The sequence below is a fragment of the Pygoscelis adeliae genome, unplaced genomic scaffold (assembly GCF_000699105.1).
Source record: "Pygoscelis adeliae isolate BGI_AS28 unplaced genomic scaffold, ASM69910v1 Scaffold122, whole genome shotgun sequence".
Taxonomy (NCBI): Eukaryota; Metazoa; Chordata; class Aves; order Sphenisciformes; family Spheniscidae; genus Pygoscelis; species Pygoscelis adeliae.
Window position 1 is genome coordinate 6353942 of NW_008824358.1, and position 16003 is coordinate 6369944.

General features: G+C 41.9%; 1 protein-coding gene and 1 long non-coding RNA gene across 4 annotated transcripts in view; one reads left to right on the forward strand and one right to left on the reverse strand.

Moving 5' to 3' along the window:
- The window catches only part of NPHP1 (nephronophthisis 1 (juvenile)), a 17676-nt gene extending 2239 nt beyond the window's left edge, over window positions 1-15437 (reverse strand). The window contains exons 1-17 of one of the 3 annotated variants that reach the window (XM_009319617.1): window positions 15381-15437; window positions 14795-14931; window positions 14139-14343; window positions 13703-13804; window positions 12734-12825; window positions 12269-12311; window positions 11646-11730; window positions 10917-11011; window positions 10125-10253; window positions 8897-8971; window positions 8053-8163; window positions 6236-6318; window positions 4852-4928; window positions 3906-4002; window positions 3382-3494; window positions 927-1000; window positions 75-119 (exon numbers count right to left, since the gene is read on the reverse strand). In XM_009319617.1, coding sequence (XP_009317892.1) covers window positions 75-119; window positions 927-1000; window positions 3382-3494; window positions 3906-4002; window positions 4852-4928; window positions 6236-6318; window positions 8053-8163; window positions 8897-8971; window positions 10125-10253; window positions 10917-11011; window positions 11646-11730; window positions 12269-12311; window positions 12734-12825; window positions 13703-13804; window positions 14139-14343; window positions 14795-14931; window positions 15381-15437 — 1620 coding nt within the window. Of the gene's footprint in view, window positions 1-13; window positions 1001-3381; window positions 3495-3905; window positions 4006-4851; window positions 4929-6235; window positions 6319-8052; window positions 8164-8896; window positions 8972-10124; window positions 10254-10916; window positions 11012-11645; window positions 11731-12268; window positions 12312-12733; window positions 12826-13702; window positions 13805-14138; window positions 14344-14794; window positions 14932-15380 lie in introns of those variants that run through there. The other 2 variants (XM_009319618.1, XR_663409.1) reach the window with 2 other exon arrangements.
- LOC103913153 lies at window positions 1953-8043 on the forward strand. The gene is made up of 4 exons (XR_663408.1): window positions 1953-2091; window positions 4207-4263; window positions 6465-6626; window positions 6725-8043. It is a non-coding gene; the product is annotated as an uncharacterized LOC103913153 (long non-coding RNA).
- Window positions 15438-16003: the final 566 nt, after the last annotated feature.

Here is a 16003-nt window from a genome sequence, read left to right on the forward strand (position 1 = left end):
CAGGAATGCTGACAGAAAGCTTCTAGTTCAAATTAGACTGAATATATGTCAGAGAAAAACCTGTAATTTATTACCTTCTCAGATCTCTTCAACGTTCTTTCTCTGTCTGCCCAAGCACTCTAAAATGAAATGAAATGTAAAATCAGACTGAGATTGCGGACATCTAAAGCAATTCCATTTTTAGCTGCAAAAATCTCTCTCGCTGCAATCCCGCTGTAGTTTAAGCTCCTGTTGCAGTCCCACTTTCCTCACACTCCCCATTCCTCCCTTGTGCCAGCTGAGTTGATTTAAGCAAACAGCCATTCCACCAACTTTTACAGATGCGAGGATTTGGAGATTTGAAATTATCAGAGCTATATAAATGAAACCCAGGGGATCCACTTTTCAGAAAAATCAAACCGAGGTTGATTTATTTCCTCCCCCCACCCTACAAGCGTGGAGAAATACAGCCTAACCCCAAAGGCTGACAAGGTGTAACAGTAGTGTCCTTCAGGCAGAAATAACTCAGCTGTTGTTGTCTGGTACTAGGGCACCTGCGAGGGACTGCAGGGTAAATACGGTGAGCACTGTCCTGCCCGTCAGAAGCTAAGTCAGCTCCTGCCTATCATGAAAGCAGCGCTGTCCTAGAGGCCAGACAAACATTCAGACAGCTGATCTACCTGCGCGCTCTCTTGCTGCGGCTACATGGCTAGCAGTGCTCAAACCAGCCCATTTATGTCTTTGCATCCCTCCTGCACGTACTCAAGCGTTCTCTTGCAGTTTTGAAGGCACTAAGACACAAGAGATCTGCACTTGAAACGATTATAACTTTTCTGCTGTTTGGCTTTTCCATTTATCTTTTCACAGGATAAAAAAGCTCAAATTTTGCAAACTATCTGGAAATCCTGACACATCAGATGTAATTGAACGCTACGTAGATAACATACCCGAAGTGCATCCATCAGGTCTGGCTGATCCACGAGTTGAGGGAAAGTTGCTAAAATAGGATTACAGATTAATTCTGAAACAGAAAACAAACACATTCAAGGCTAAGGAAGAAACAGGATGGTTTTCAAGGTATTAACACATCAAGGTATTCAACATATCCCCTCCCCTCAGATTATTTGAAAGGGAAAATTAGCTGTAATAGTACTCCAGAGCAGCAGGGAAAGTAGAAAAGCACTCTAACAACTGCATTCTCTGACTGTAGCAAACTCTCCGTGGCTGAGAGACACACAAAACATGATTGCTGGTTTATTAGGAGAAGCCAGCAAGCGAGAGACATTACCGATTTAACCTAGGGGTAGCTTGAGGTGTTTTTCCTCTTTTCTGCACCTGTCTTTTTTATAAACATCTGAAATTGTGCTGCCTGATTTGGATGTTATGAATAAACACACCTTCATTCTACCTTAATCTGGCTTGCGTTGTGTGCGGTTTTAAGACAACCGGGTAACAAGTGGCATAGTAAATTTACCAAATGGGGCACGTCATCAAGCTGCATAGGTCTCCTGCGTGCCTTTCAGGTTAGCTACCGGGTATAGCTGGGTCTCCGGAGCTGAAGAGGCCGGCTGTATCAAAATCGGGCAGGGCAGAGCGGCCTCCCCGTGACTGGCAGGAATCAAGGCTCTCTGTTACAAAGCACAGCAAACCTCAAACGCTGGTGGCGCAGGGGTCTTGTCATTATTTTAGTTAATGAGATTGCGGACATATAGAGGAATTTTGGTTCAAGTGTTTTCTTTCTCTTGTGATTTTAAATATTTAATGTACACTGTTGTTCTTCATGTTGAAGTTGATGGGAAGTTTAGTAAATGCTAACCATTTACTAGTAACAAAACATTTCACAGAAGCAAGCCAGAACTTACCGCTTTTGTGAAATATAACAGACATTTTAAGTTGCCTATTTCTAAAGTGATAGTCGATTTTGCAATAAGAGAAATCTTCTTTTGTTACACCAGAAAAAAGTAGAAAATGGCTACCAGAACAACTTCTGAAATGCTGGGGTAAAGCTTTTAAACCATTTCAAATGCAGTCTGAATCCAAATGGATGCAATTTTAACTCCAGGAGAGGTCATCAGCCTGATCTATCGCCCTACGTTACGAAGATCAAATCAAGTAAGTATGGCAGTTCTCAACTGGCCCTTAAAAACTAAGCATTTTCAGTTTCTCGGTGGTAAGTTTATCAAATAAAGCATTAATTTATTAAATGGTCTGACTTTCAGATACTGAAATCAGTATACTCAGAATATATATTAAAGTTCAAGAAAATCAGGCAGGGAGTTAAGTTCTGAGCACCTTTGAAAGACGAACCTGTAATTCAGATGCCTAAGTATGGCTAAAGATCGGGAGTTAAAAATGTTAGTAAGTGCACAAGCAGATTTATTTGCCATGGGAACAGATGATACATAATTCAGTCTGGAGAAGAGACAGGAGAAAACAAAAGAAAATCACTTTGCAGTACCAATATAGATTCACCTGTAGTACAGTAAAGTGGTGTAATTTCTCCATATCTCGAATTCATTTTAAAATGGAGAAGACTAAACTATTATGGTTCTGTTGAAGGAAAGATGTGGAAGGAATAAGATAAAGAGTTGCAAAATCAGAGCAAGACACTGAGTTCTAAAACCAGAACTCTTCCACTTCTGTCTCTCCCTGCTGCATTAGCCAATAAGTCAATAATAATTAAAAAAAAGAGGATGACTTAGCTTCAATGACAAAAACATCTGCCTAATCTCTTCTGTAACTCACGAGAACACACGTAGACTAGAAATGAATGAGTAAACCTGTGTGCATGTCTAATCTCTTGTTGCATGGGTGGTGAAAAGGAAACATTTCTCTTCCAAATAACCCTTTACCTTTATTTACTTACTTATTCAGAAAAAACCCTTTACCTGTCCGCATACGCTTTTTTTTTTAAAATGAGAATTTCACTGAAAGCACTTCATTCATACTTCATAGAAAACAAAACTATTCCTGTGGGGTTTGCATTCTGTTATGTGAACTGATGTCAAACAGGGCAACACATCAGCTGCGAGTTGAAATATTACTAGTTTGAAACGCAAACACCCCCGGTGGTGGTATTCACAGCAAGAGGCTGTTCTCTTTTATCAACAGGGACAACAGCTTCCTATTTGTCCCCGCAACACCTGCAGACTGAAGGTTAAAGCACCGAAATCCTCTACACAGGGAGCACGACTTCCTAACCTGGTGAGATGGTTGGTCAATGCCAGCACTACCAGGGAACAAAATTCTACAAGTACCCTGTATCAGTGAGAGTTCCTCCTGCAGACCCCTGCTTTCTCTTACAAGACGGAGACTCTGGAGAGAGTCATTCTCTTTAGGAGCCCGACCTTTCTCCAACATGCTCTCCATTACCGAGTTCTTCTCCACAACAGCAATTCTTACCTGTGCTTTGCGTGCTTATTCTGTCTTTCAGGAGTGCATCACCAAGTATTTGTCGATAAAATATCAAGAGATGGATGTAGCACATACTGCCAATTAACGTTTCTGGTAGCAAGCTATTGGGAAAATAAAGAACATGCAGTTGAGATTTTTATTCAAAACTGCTCCTACAAAGCATTGTTCACCAAAACTTGAGAGCAGTCACGGTTTCACGGAGATTATTATTAGCTCATATTGGCATCGCCCTGACTGTCACAACTTTTGAAGGTGCACATTGATACAGCTGTAACAGCCAGACTCTTGCTGTTGCAGTTTTCGATCTTATCTAAACTTGAGGACTTTTTGTTTGTTTTCAACAAAATAGCTCTAAGTGTCAAACAGAGATCGAGTACAACATGCAGGTGACGTGACCCTCAGATTTTTCCATAGCCAGTGTTCCAGGGAAGGGGAATGCTTTAGATCTCTGGAACCATTCTAGGCCATCTGAAATACTTTTTCATTTTATGGCAGCACACACAAATACTTACTTCAGGATGTCTCTTGACTGCGCGCTTAATGACCTCAGTTTCACTACAAGCACAGGCTGTTTCTTGAGTGTTATAAACTGATGAAAAACACCACTGCCTGCTTAAGAAATAAATACCCGATATGAAATCCGTCATTTTGGAAGAACATTAAGAATTATGTTACAAGACTGGACATTTAAATTTGGCAAGAGATGTTTTGCTAAAGCTGTAATGGTTTAAGGATGGTCTAAAAACCAGGAGGGACTAAAAACGTACCAACATATCAACATGTCGTCTAACGTAAGCTATTGCCTCTCTCTAGGATGGGGGATTCGTAATATGCGTGGAGTAACGTGGAGGAAGTGTCCAAACCCAAAAGGTAAAGGCCTTCTATAGCTTGCAGCATGTGTCACTGGCAAATGGGCGTTATCACAGCTTCCAGAGGAGAGCCATGGCCGCCCTTGTTTAAAACACAAGTGGTCTTTCGTCTGAACCACCTCTCAGTGAAGCTTTAGTCAACCCCGCAGGGAAGAACCCGTACAGATGTTCTGAGGCATATTGATGCACGTGTGGAACTTGTGCATAAGTGATAGGGGATTGATGATATGTGACTTGAACAGCCTGGCTTGGGAACTCTTTAGACCAGTGTAACTGCTAGCCTTGTACCATCACCCCATAGCCAAGAAGCGTTAAGTGCAGTTAAAGAAACTATTGAATACATTTATCAGAAATAATCCTCAACCTGCAGACACTGGAAATTACAGAAACATGAGCACTGGCAGATAGTTCTGAATCCCACCAGCCCCAACGATCAACCCTCTGTCACGCAAAAGGAGAACACGCAAAAGACAAGCAGGCTGTAGTGACTGCACGCTAATGAGAGCCCCAGCTGAGCACTGCATGTTGCAAAATAGGTATAGCGTTTGTTGTATCATTTCATTTCTATAATGTTCATGAGAAACCACACCTCTTCTTGATATCGATGGGTCGACCTCAACGCCCCTCTCATAGGGAGTGCCACCATTTAATAGCAGCTCATACATCCTGTGAAAGAAGAGCAGCATAGTTAAAAGAAAAAGATGTAAGGATATGTGTTCTCACAACCACTCTCTGAGAAAGAAAGAAACTTGCTATCTCAAACAAAAACTGACACGGTGCTTGAGGTTATGACTAGTAATTATGTATAGTCATTTCATATAAAATACTAAGTAACCAAACCTCAAATGATAAATTTGAAACTTGTATTACATTGGGAAACTACTTAATTATTTTAAAAGAAATTAGCGACACTATTCTCTTCCACATGACCCCAACATTTCTCTTACATGAAGTTTAGCAATTGTTTCACTAAAATGTTTTTGAGGAGTCATCACTTAAGTATCAAATTTTAGTTATGGAAGATTTAAAATGTTGAAGAATAATGTAATCCTAGTTCTGTCAAGAGTAAGTCAGGGTTGAAGCAATCATGCAATTTCACTCTCTAGATACCATCTACTTAATAGAATAGATCATCAATGTTAGAGAGCAGATTTAGAAGAGATTTAGAGACTTACAGAACAGTAGAAGTCTCCCATGGGTTTTTTTTTTTGCCCTGTAATCCAAATATATTTGGAATACCCATATATCTATATATATAGATAGATAGATATATTTGGTAAAAACCAAGTATTGCAAGTCTGATCTACAATGAATCATTTCTGTAAATTAACAGAAAGCTTTCCTACATTTAATAAAATAGAAACATGTACATTTTATTATTCTTTAAGATTGTTCGACCCATCAATTAATCATAAATCAGCTGCAAAATATAAGCTTATCCATACTCTCCAAGTGAATGGTAAGAGATTAATTCACAACAACTCTTACCTGCTTCCAAGTCTTAGAAACCAATCTCCTAGTTTTTACATGGGAAAGGGATATACAGCAAAGTGTGCATAAAGAAGAGCCAGAATCAAAAAGGACATTGTCACCTTCAATTTAGGTAATGATTCTATTTTATATAAACAGAACTCTAAATAACCCGCTATTAACTCAGACATTTCCATCGTTTTAAAATTCCACTGAAGAATATTTTTAAACATGTATTAACTTGCAACGTTTCAAACCTGAACGTTGGGTCCAGGGAGCACTTTTCTCACCCAAACTTAGTAGAACATACACTGGGTGTGGAAGGAGGGCCAGCATTCTCACTGACAGACCCAGTACAACCTGCACATTAGTCTGGATTACACCTGCCCCTGTCAGTGTGTGAGTGAAATATGAACTTTACTCCTAGCCTAAAACAGATGTATATACATACGTATATAAATACAGAAAGAAGGAGAGAGAGAAGGAAAACATAATAAGCTTACTTGGAAGGAACAGGCATTCCATTAGAAGTAAAAAGCTTCAGAAATGCCCAGCCACAGCTTAGCTCTCCTCTATCACCTGTTGACTAGAAAAAAAGAGAAACGTAAATAACTTGAGCAGCTAAACCAGAACGAGTAACTGAACCACAAACAATTATTTAGAATAATCACATAAAAATGGTAAAAGACCCTGATCTGTGGTAAGCGAATACTGACTATGTCACATTCACAGGTGCTTGAAGACGTTTAACCAAAGAGCACATGCAGTCATGCTGAAGATGATCATCCATGAACATATTTAGGAGACGAGGATTTATAAAGCCAAGAAATTCACATTGAAGGGAAACCTAAGCGTATCAAGCTCCCGAAAAAGAAGAAATGCGCAGATACTAAGGTAAAAACCCCCAAACTTGCACTGATACTCTAAAGAATGCAGGACAGAAAGAAGGAGGGGAAAAAAGACACCCAGAGGATTTACCCATCTAATTCCAGAGTCAACAGTTTCCAAGCCAGTCACCCTGTGCATCAGAAGGCTTTATTCATAGTACCAGAGACAGTGCCTGGGAAAGGGAGCTGATCCTGAGTGCCAGCCCATCCGTTTCCAGACCCCAAAAGCACTAATAACAGGTAGGAACTTGGAAACACTCCAGCCTTCATTTAAACTTACTCTGTAAACAGAAGCAGACAACTTTGCATAATCTTGACTACTCCAGTTCGCATGAGGAGGGCCATTATGCTCCATTAGGTCTCTGAACCATCACTTACCAACACGCTGTTTGCCACCAGGACTTCTATAGTCCAGTTCCCTATAGACATACACTCTACTTATCTCCCTGCACAACAGTTCTGCATCCCCACCACGCTATCAGCATGTCTCTCCTCCGCACCTCCACAGGCACTGCGCTCTTGCACCCTAAGTTCATACAGGTGTTAGTGAAAGAGAAAATACAGCAGTACTCCCCTTTGCGACTTCTCTATCCATCTTTTCAGAATTCTGTTGCCCACCATTTAATACCCTGCTTGCTAACCGTTGGGGTGACCCCACTTTTCATCTTTCACCCATGATTTACTTGATTACCAAGATTCACCTGAGGAAGACTGCAACCACAATGAAAATGTAAGTGTTCAGAGAAAGGCAGCAAGGGTTGAGTCAGTCTTGTAGACAAAGTGGCTGAGATCTTTCAGAACAGTGACCTGTTCCAAAAAGCCACCGTATCCTCCAAATATTAGTGTTTCTTACGCTCCTGCATGCATCCGCCTCCTATTTACGGTAGTTCTTACGGGCTTTACCATCTATTGTGTCACTACCCGTTGTACTTTTCAGAAGCATATCCCAGATGGATAGGATATATCTGTATCAATTGCAGCTAGAAACCAGTGTCCGTACTATTTAAAGTTAAAATTTTAGCTTCCAAACTATATAGCACAGTAGTCTGAAACAAATCACAAAGACAGAGAAACAGTGCAGGAGCAGAGAGAGAACTGGTCCTTTGCGATCACATTACATGAGATCTTTGGCAGACTAACAGAAATTATTTCAGTGTAAGTAAAGGTACATTCATGTCCGCTAGTCAGAAAGTCTTTTATTCTCTAAATATTGACTAGAACTAAAAGTTCCAAAACCCAGCATCTCTCTCCTCCCTCCCAGAAGCCAAAAGGAAGACAATCTTACAGTAAGCTAGGAAAAGTTCAGCTAAATTTCCATTTGGATCTCACGGTTCGCTGCTGGGACACTGCAGCTTAACATCGAATATGGGACAGCTGGTTCACTTTATAAACCTGTGCTTGGAATGATTTATGCTGCAACTTTACACACTTACGTTGCGAATATAAGTGATGCCAAGTTCAAATAATATACCAATGTCTGAAGACAGAGAGTTGGACCTGACAAAACAGTCACCATCCAGCAAGCTGGGTAAAATGCCCGTTACCTAATACAGAGAGAGGAGGGGGAAAAAAAAACAAAGTGAATGTGTCTATTAAAAAAAAACCCTCTGCTTTTTAAAGGCCATCGAACACATCACTCTTTCACATAAGATCTCAGACCCAATCCCATTGCATATAAAAGAAAATGATGAGTAGAGAACCAATTTCAGTTGAAACCTTGCTCCCCTTATTCTTTATCTTGCCATGAAACACAGCTACGTTACCGAGGTGTGTGATGACAAGCTATTAAAGAACTTTAGATGTCAAAAAGCACTTAATTCCCTCCAAGAACACAGCGACAACTGGGGTAAAACATGACAACACTACTGCCGTGAGCGTGGCCCTGCACGGCACCCAAAACATGGGACAAAGCATGTGTCCTTTCTTTAATGAAATCAAAGCAAAAGCTCACATGCAAAGTGGCTGGTGTCTTCCCTTCTCCGTGCACACCGCGTAGTGTGCGCCTGACAGCAGTTCAAAGTTAACCAGTGCCACTGGCTAGATCACCAGTCCCTCCCGCTACTCTCCCTTCCCCCCAACTCTTTTCTCCAAAGCGTTTTTGCTAAAACACTTAGTTTAGTTTGCATTCATGCACTTCAGCAAGTCTTGTCTTTTCTGCATGTTCCTTTTGGTTGCAGTACGTTTTATTTCAACACGAATACCAGAAGTAATAGACGTCACTAAATAAGCAGCTGTAAATAGATACTGGCTATGTCACTCCCTGCGTGAGATACCTACCCTTGGAGAAAAGGTCCATGTTTGAGGATTTTTAGGTTGCCACGTAGCTCTCACTGCGTGAACGTTGCTCAGCATCTAAAGCATGATAGTGGTGACAAAAGCTAAGACAAGTTTTCCTGGAAAGCAACGCAGCTTTAAGAAAATGCAGTATTATCCCAGATTAATCCAACACTGCACACAACAAAGATAAAATTACGCTTTCTCTTCAACTTTATCAGATGGTTTCAGTTTAAAGGACTACAGAGGAAGTTTCCTCTGAAGCCAGAGGGCACTTTCCAACCATCCTTGCTTGACCAGCAATAGTCCATTTGTTCCCAAGACTGTTCAGTGCAGCAGGAAGAAAACTGCCAGATTGTCAGCGTTAGATTCTGTTATAAAAAGCTGCTCTACACATACACACAAAGGAGCACAGAGGAACAACTGCAGGTGGGGAAATCTGAATACAACCCTGACCCAGCTATTCCCAGGCCCATCACAGGAGAGAGATCGGCCCAGAAAAGGCTCATCTCCACAAACACAAAGGAGCAAAGAGGCACAATGGCAGGTGGGGGAACCGAAATCGTGGACTCAGAGGAATGGAGCTCTCGCCCCAGCCCCTCCCAGGGCTGCCCAGGGGCCGGGCGTGATGCCCATCACGATGAGTCAAAAGGAGCGGCTCTCTGGATCACCTTACAGACCGAAAGGAGTTGCACTGCGGCATGCAGGGGAAGAGCATTTTGGGACTGCACGGGGGATGAACCAAAGGCAGAAAAAGGGAGGGATCGAGGTGCTCTGTGGAGTCACAAGGGTGGGAAAGTAGAGGCATAAGTACGCATGTCTGGCCATGCCCGGTGCCTGATCTGTCTGTCCTGATTTTTCATTAAGCTCCATTTATAACTATTTTTCTGGGTGAATGGGCTCTCAGTTCTGAATGCGTGTGTGTGTGGACGTCTAGGTGCCAGCAACTAGCCAGACCACAAGTCACTGGGGGCCCACATGTCTGTGGTGATTGCAACTGGAGGGAGCGAGGGTACGTGTGGCAGTGTGTGATCGCAGGCAACTATCAAGCCAGACTAATCAGAGAGTAAGTTAAGTGGCTTGGGAGGCAGAGAGAGAGAGTGTCTGTCTGTCTGTCTGTCCCTCTCTCTGAGACAGACAACTGGAGGAGGTGGCTTCCAGAGGGACCAGAGCGTGAAAGATCCTGAAAGATTCACACCTCAAGACTTTTTTTGATAGCCAAACAACTTACCCGGTTGCCATCGAATAGACAGAGTCGAACATGTCTACTGAGAACCTGTATACTGACTCCTGGGAGAGGAATCATTTTACAGCTACATAAAGTTACAATCAGGGATACTCGAGTTGGTCTAGGATAGATCTGAAATACAGACAACAGAGGAAGGATTAAATCTACAGGCTCCTCCTGAATGTGTTATCATTTTATTTACTGAGATGACAGAGTGTAGTGTTCACTAGACTGGATTCTTCTAATCACAAAGCTTGTGTAGTATTAGCAGCAGCAACAAAATTTCTTCATAAGCCTTTAGCTCTCTTCCAAGGAGACTGCTACAAATATTTTAGTGTGACAGACAGAAGGTCCTATCAAAGTTTGAGAAGACAGAAATATTCTAAAATGGTGCGAATCAAGACATAATCATTAGCCAAAATGAAAGACGACAAATGAAATTGGTGATTTCACAGTGCCTAGCAGAAGTTTATAGTTTAAAAAATGAGACTAGTCACCCATGCAGATCCACTTCACCCCAGACAGGGAAGGAACACACAAACTTAAGATGAAACGTGACTCTTAAAAGACACCCAACATGACAATTTGTACTGATTTTTTGCCTGTTAGAGAGTAGGATGTGGTAACATCTACCGCCTAAGGAGCCTGGACTGACATCGAAATCTATCATCTGTTTCACAGCAATATTTACCCACCGATATGAAATATTGCTAGCAGTTCACATCTACAGATCCTGTCATTTCTCTCAAACCAAAAGCAGCATAGCTGTAATACAGCATACACTGTAATACTCACAGTATTTTTGTCAGAGTTCCACACCAAGTCTTTGAAAGCCAGCTGTGATGGAGTAAGTTCAGGCTGCAAAAAGTAACTTGCTCGAAACTGATTGCCTACGACGAGAGTAATTTTAAAAAATTCTTAAATTTTATCATCATCTTTATTGTCACAAAATGAACAACACCCAAAATTCAGATGTGGCTAAAGTCCATTTGAATATTTGACTGGTCCAAACAAAACTATGGAGCTATCTTCTACAAGCACCCTTTAAAAAGGGTACTTTTACTATTTGCAAGTGTTCTGCAGTATCTCATTCCAGAAGCACAGTAATTTAATTAACAAAAAGAGCCATTGACTTGAAACAGTTTTTAACAAAAAGACTACGAAAATATGAGATGTGTCATATACTCGGTGAAGAGACTCCAAAAGATCTCCGAGAAAAAGGGAAGATTAAAAAAATAATCATTTTCTGCAACGTCAACAGAAAGTATCTTCCAAAGAGGAAAAAATCTTTGAAACCATTAGGAAATTTGTCATTGCCTCCGTGTGGCCAGGATTTCACACAGATACATTAAAACTTAATTGAAGAAGAAAGAAACGCCTTTTATACATTATTTGACGGGTCAAACATAGCCTGTACAGATTACCAATTATAATTAAGCAGTCCAATAGGCTAGTAGCCAGGATAAGAAACTCACCACAGAGACTTGAGAACCCTGCACTGCAGTTATTATGAGGAAACCTTACCTTCTTCTAAGAGCTGGGAAAGCGTGGATTGGCGGAATCCTGCAGGAACTGCTCCTATGGTTGCCAATACCTCCACTGTGTCATTCTATTGAAAAACAAACAAACAAACAAACAAACAGATATTAGTATTCCTGCTATTTAACGTCATAATATATCCTAATTTAGAACTCTCACACAACCAGTATCGGAGACCTGGGGCATCAGTCACCTCTTCTCATCTGAAGTTAGTTTGGCCCATCTCCAGGAACTACTTTTACTCTGTTTCGTGTTATCAGCCCAGCTGGACTCCCATTTTGTTAAATCCCCCTTCCATTTCAAAGCAGCAGCAGAGCAGCCAGTTCCAGAACAAAATCACACCCTTGAAAGAAACGGTGTAGTACTACTCTGGCAAAACAGCAAAAGACATCTCATTTGCATCTTCATTCAGGCACATGGACTGGGCTGCAGCCTATTTCTAAAGCATTAGAGAACCTTAGAATTTTGTGCTACAAAAAACAAGCTAGAGATGTTAATTAAAACACTGTCCTGTACTATGAGAAACAGCGTTTGGTAAAAGGCAAACCTCGTCTACAAAATAATTAACATTATGGCAGATGAAGTTGCTATGTAAGAGATGCACCTACCTCTGCGATAGCTCTTCTTACAGCACTCCAGTGAGAATCTGTTCTGGAAGAAAAATAATGCATTTTTTATAATATATCATCCTCGTGTGGACAAAAAAACACTAAATACAGGTTTGTCTTCACATAACAGCAGCTTAACAACCATCTCTATCTGAGATACTAATAATGATATATTTCCAGCTACTAAGACTAATTGATAGACTATCTCATGAGCTGGAACATAATTTGATGCATGACCCAGTCATTCTTTGATTTTACGAGGGGAGGGGGCAGAAAAGGCAAACCAAAGCAAGTAAAGTGTGTCTGCAAGCTCAAAAAAAAGCAAGTGTCTGCTGTACTGAAAAGGAAAATGCAGTCGCAAAGAACCAGATACCCTTCCGAGGTATTCTCACTGTAAGAAATGTACTGCCAGATTTAAGGAGGAGGAAGAATAATTTTATACTTGCTTTCGCATCATCCATTTACCTTTTTTTAATTTCAGTTCCATCTGCTGTTTCATCCACCACTTCTATGTGTTCTTCACTTTGCTCTTGGCTGTCGACATCGTCATTATGGACCTGTAATTCAGATTCAAAAAGGGAAAGCGCGTGATTTCTTCACAGTTCTGTTCTTAAAAATGCTTTCTCCAACCATAGCACGTGTTAATAGTTTAGAAGAGGAGATCTTCTGTCTGTAATGACCTATCACTCCACAGCAGCGTAACTGCAGAACACTGCTCTTAGCCCTGCGGTCACAGCAAGGGATCGGAGCATTCCTACAAGTAAGCAAGAGAATGCATTTGCAAGGCGGATTCTTTAAAAAGAGAAATACATCAGCATCACGAAGTAAAACGTTAGCTACTCTACGTGCTTTTCAGTTACCTTGTGCAAAGCTCTGTTCCACGGGGTAAAGGTTGGACTAGCAGGACTCACTCAATCCAAACTGTACCCACAGTTAAATGTGCACCACAATTGTACACCGGATATATGTGCACAAGAGCATAAACTAACATGTGTAAGCCACTCTAAAAAGGAAAATTCAAAAGTTACAAAACTTCAAAATCTATTTTTGAAAAGGTTCTTCCGTGTCAAATTACAAAATACTCCAACATTTCCATGGACTCAGGTTTCATATAAATTATGAAAAGCCTGAATTAGTCCATAGCAGCTTGGAGTCTTCGGAGTTGACCTTTAGCGACAAAGATGATGACTTTCATATTCAAGAAACTTCTCTGCGCTTATACGCCACATCTTCACAAGGCACAAAACCGCTGCTTTTGCTAGCTATCTCCATACACGTGTATACAAACGTGGTGTTATTTCCAAGTAACTGGCAAAACACTGCTGTGCCCCCCCACGTAAGCACGATGATCAATTTTATGCAGCTATATTATCATTGATATATGTAAATCAACAGAGGTGAGACTAGAACAGAAGGAGGTTGCAGCACACTAACCGCAAGATAGGTTCTAGGAACGAGGCCTCTCTCCCCTTTCGAGTTTTCAGCTACCCACCAGCCGTCCGCCTTCTTGTCATGTATAAGCAGGACCTCGCCTTTCTTTGCCATTAGGAGAGACAGAGACAAAAGACAACCAAACATTTCAAAAGGGCTCCAGGCACAATTAAAAAAACAAAAAAACACCCACAAAAACTTAATTTTTCCCACAACAGAGATCAGAGACCACCGCGACAGACCCTGCCGCTGCAGAAGGTGGCAAAAGGACACTGGACTCCACCAAGCCAAATGTACACCGGGAAAAGCCATTTCTCCCTGAATCCCGCAAGGAACTGGCTGAATCCCAGAACCATAGGATTTAATTACAGTTATTGCTTAATACAGAATGACCTGCAGTACCGACACGCCAAGAAACTTTTTAGAGAGACATATTTACCGTAAATGTGAGATCCCCTTCCTGCTGTGCATTAAAGTTTCCAACCGCAATACATTCTTTAACATTTGGATCATCCAACAATTTATCCTCGTCTTCATCATCTGTTTCTTCACTGTCTTCCTCCTCGCTACTTTCTTCATCTTCACTCTCGTCCTCCTCTCCATTTTCATCTCCTGTTTGAGGATCTTTCTGACGCTCCTCACCCCTACCCAAAATAAATCAAACTTTTTTAAATTATTATTGTAACAAAACTTCTTGAAATTGCTGTAAAGCCTTGCAATACGGGCTTCTCCGCAAGGACATTATCCAGAGACAGAATTTTCATTCCTGTGTTTTACTCTCTGTCCTGATCTGAAAAAACTCCAAAATCCCAATGGTGTTTCCTCCCGAAGCGTCCAGACCACATTGCATCCTCTCCTCTCAACAGCCACGTTATATTTCAGCCATTAACCAACGCCCTCAGGCAATTCCAGCGAGTCGTTCTTGACTGCATCAAGAAAACAAGCCCCATAAGAGGGGGCTCTTCAGTACTTCTTTTTTAACTATATGTTAAGATAATAAAGGGAATGAGCTAACAATTTTTCAGGGCCCTTTCCAACCGTACATGTACAATTCTATTAAAGTGCAGATTGTGTTTATTTGTTTAAGCTACTTACACCGCGTAATTCATAGTCCCATTATCCTGATCCAAGACAAGAACAAGTTTCTGCAGCTGCAGAGAGAGCTTTAGCAATAGCTTTTCTTCTTCTTCCTTCCTCTGATCGTAATTCCCCACAGGCGCAGGCTCATCAGCCTGAGAAAGAACACCACAACAAATTGCTCAAAGAATCAAAGTTCCCCTGTAAAGTTAGGTTTCCAGACACGTTTTACAAGCTTTCGCCTTCCTGGGCTGCTGTCACTCCCTGTTCAGTGACATCGTTCTTGCCCTCGTACTCTGCCAAGATGAAATTTCGTGTCGAATTTCAAATCTGCATCCTCCGCTTCCAGTACAATGCATCGGGTTTATAAACATTTTATAATGCATCGGGTTGATAAAGATTTCAAGCGCAGAACTTGTACGCAATAAAGCATTAAAAATGTGCTTTTGAATAATATAAATGGATCTCAGAGATCCCAGCTGGGGGTTGTGCAGTGCTAGGCATTGCTCGTGAGGCATTAAAATCAAAGGAGGCTGGCGTTCTCTAAACACTCACCGTGATGCATTTTGGAGAAAACCGTTAACAAATCCGTCCCCTTACTTACTTTTTTCAAATTATGAAGAGCATTTGTATTCTCATCCACCAATTTCTTCAGCTGCATACATCTGCATTGACAGCAAGACAGATAAATGGCATTTTCTTAAAATTCCGATAGACGGGCGACCGAAATCACGCGTTGCTTACCGAAACGTGTAAATTTACTCAGACCTTCACCCAGCTCTGTCTGCATGCCGCTTGACAAATACCAATACGACCCCAGGCGGGCAGCTTAGCCGACTATTACCTGCGACGTGCACGTTCCCACTTAAAACTACCCCAGCCCCCGAGGACTGGCGAGCAGCTGCCCCGCTGCTCCTGCCTGGCAGACGGATGAGCGAGAAGGGGCAGGGGGGAGATCTGTACAGTCAGGAGGAAAAGGGAGAGGGGTACAGGGAACCGTCCGCTCCTTCTCCCGATGCACAGGCGACGGGGGAACGGAGTGAACTCCGCCGGGGGCTTTGCTCAGAGCAACCAGCGGACGGTTCTTTCCGCGACGGGAGTTAAGCTACGCCACGCCCGGCCACGGAGCGCTACTAGAGAGCGGGGGGAAGGCTGCGGGCAGGGGCCGGGCAGTGGGAGCGAGGCCGGGTCCCCCGGCGGCCGGGGACCCTTCGGGCGGCGCCTCAC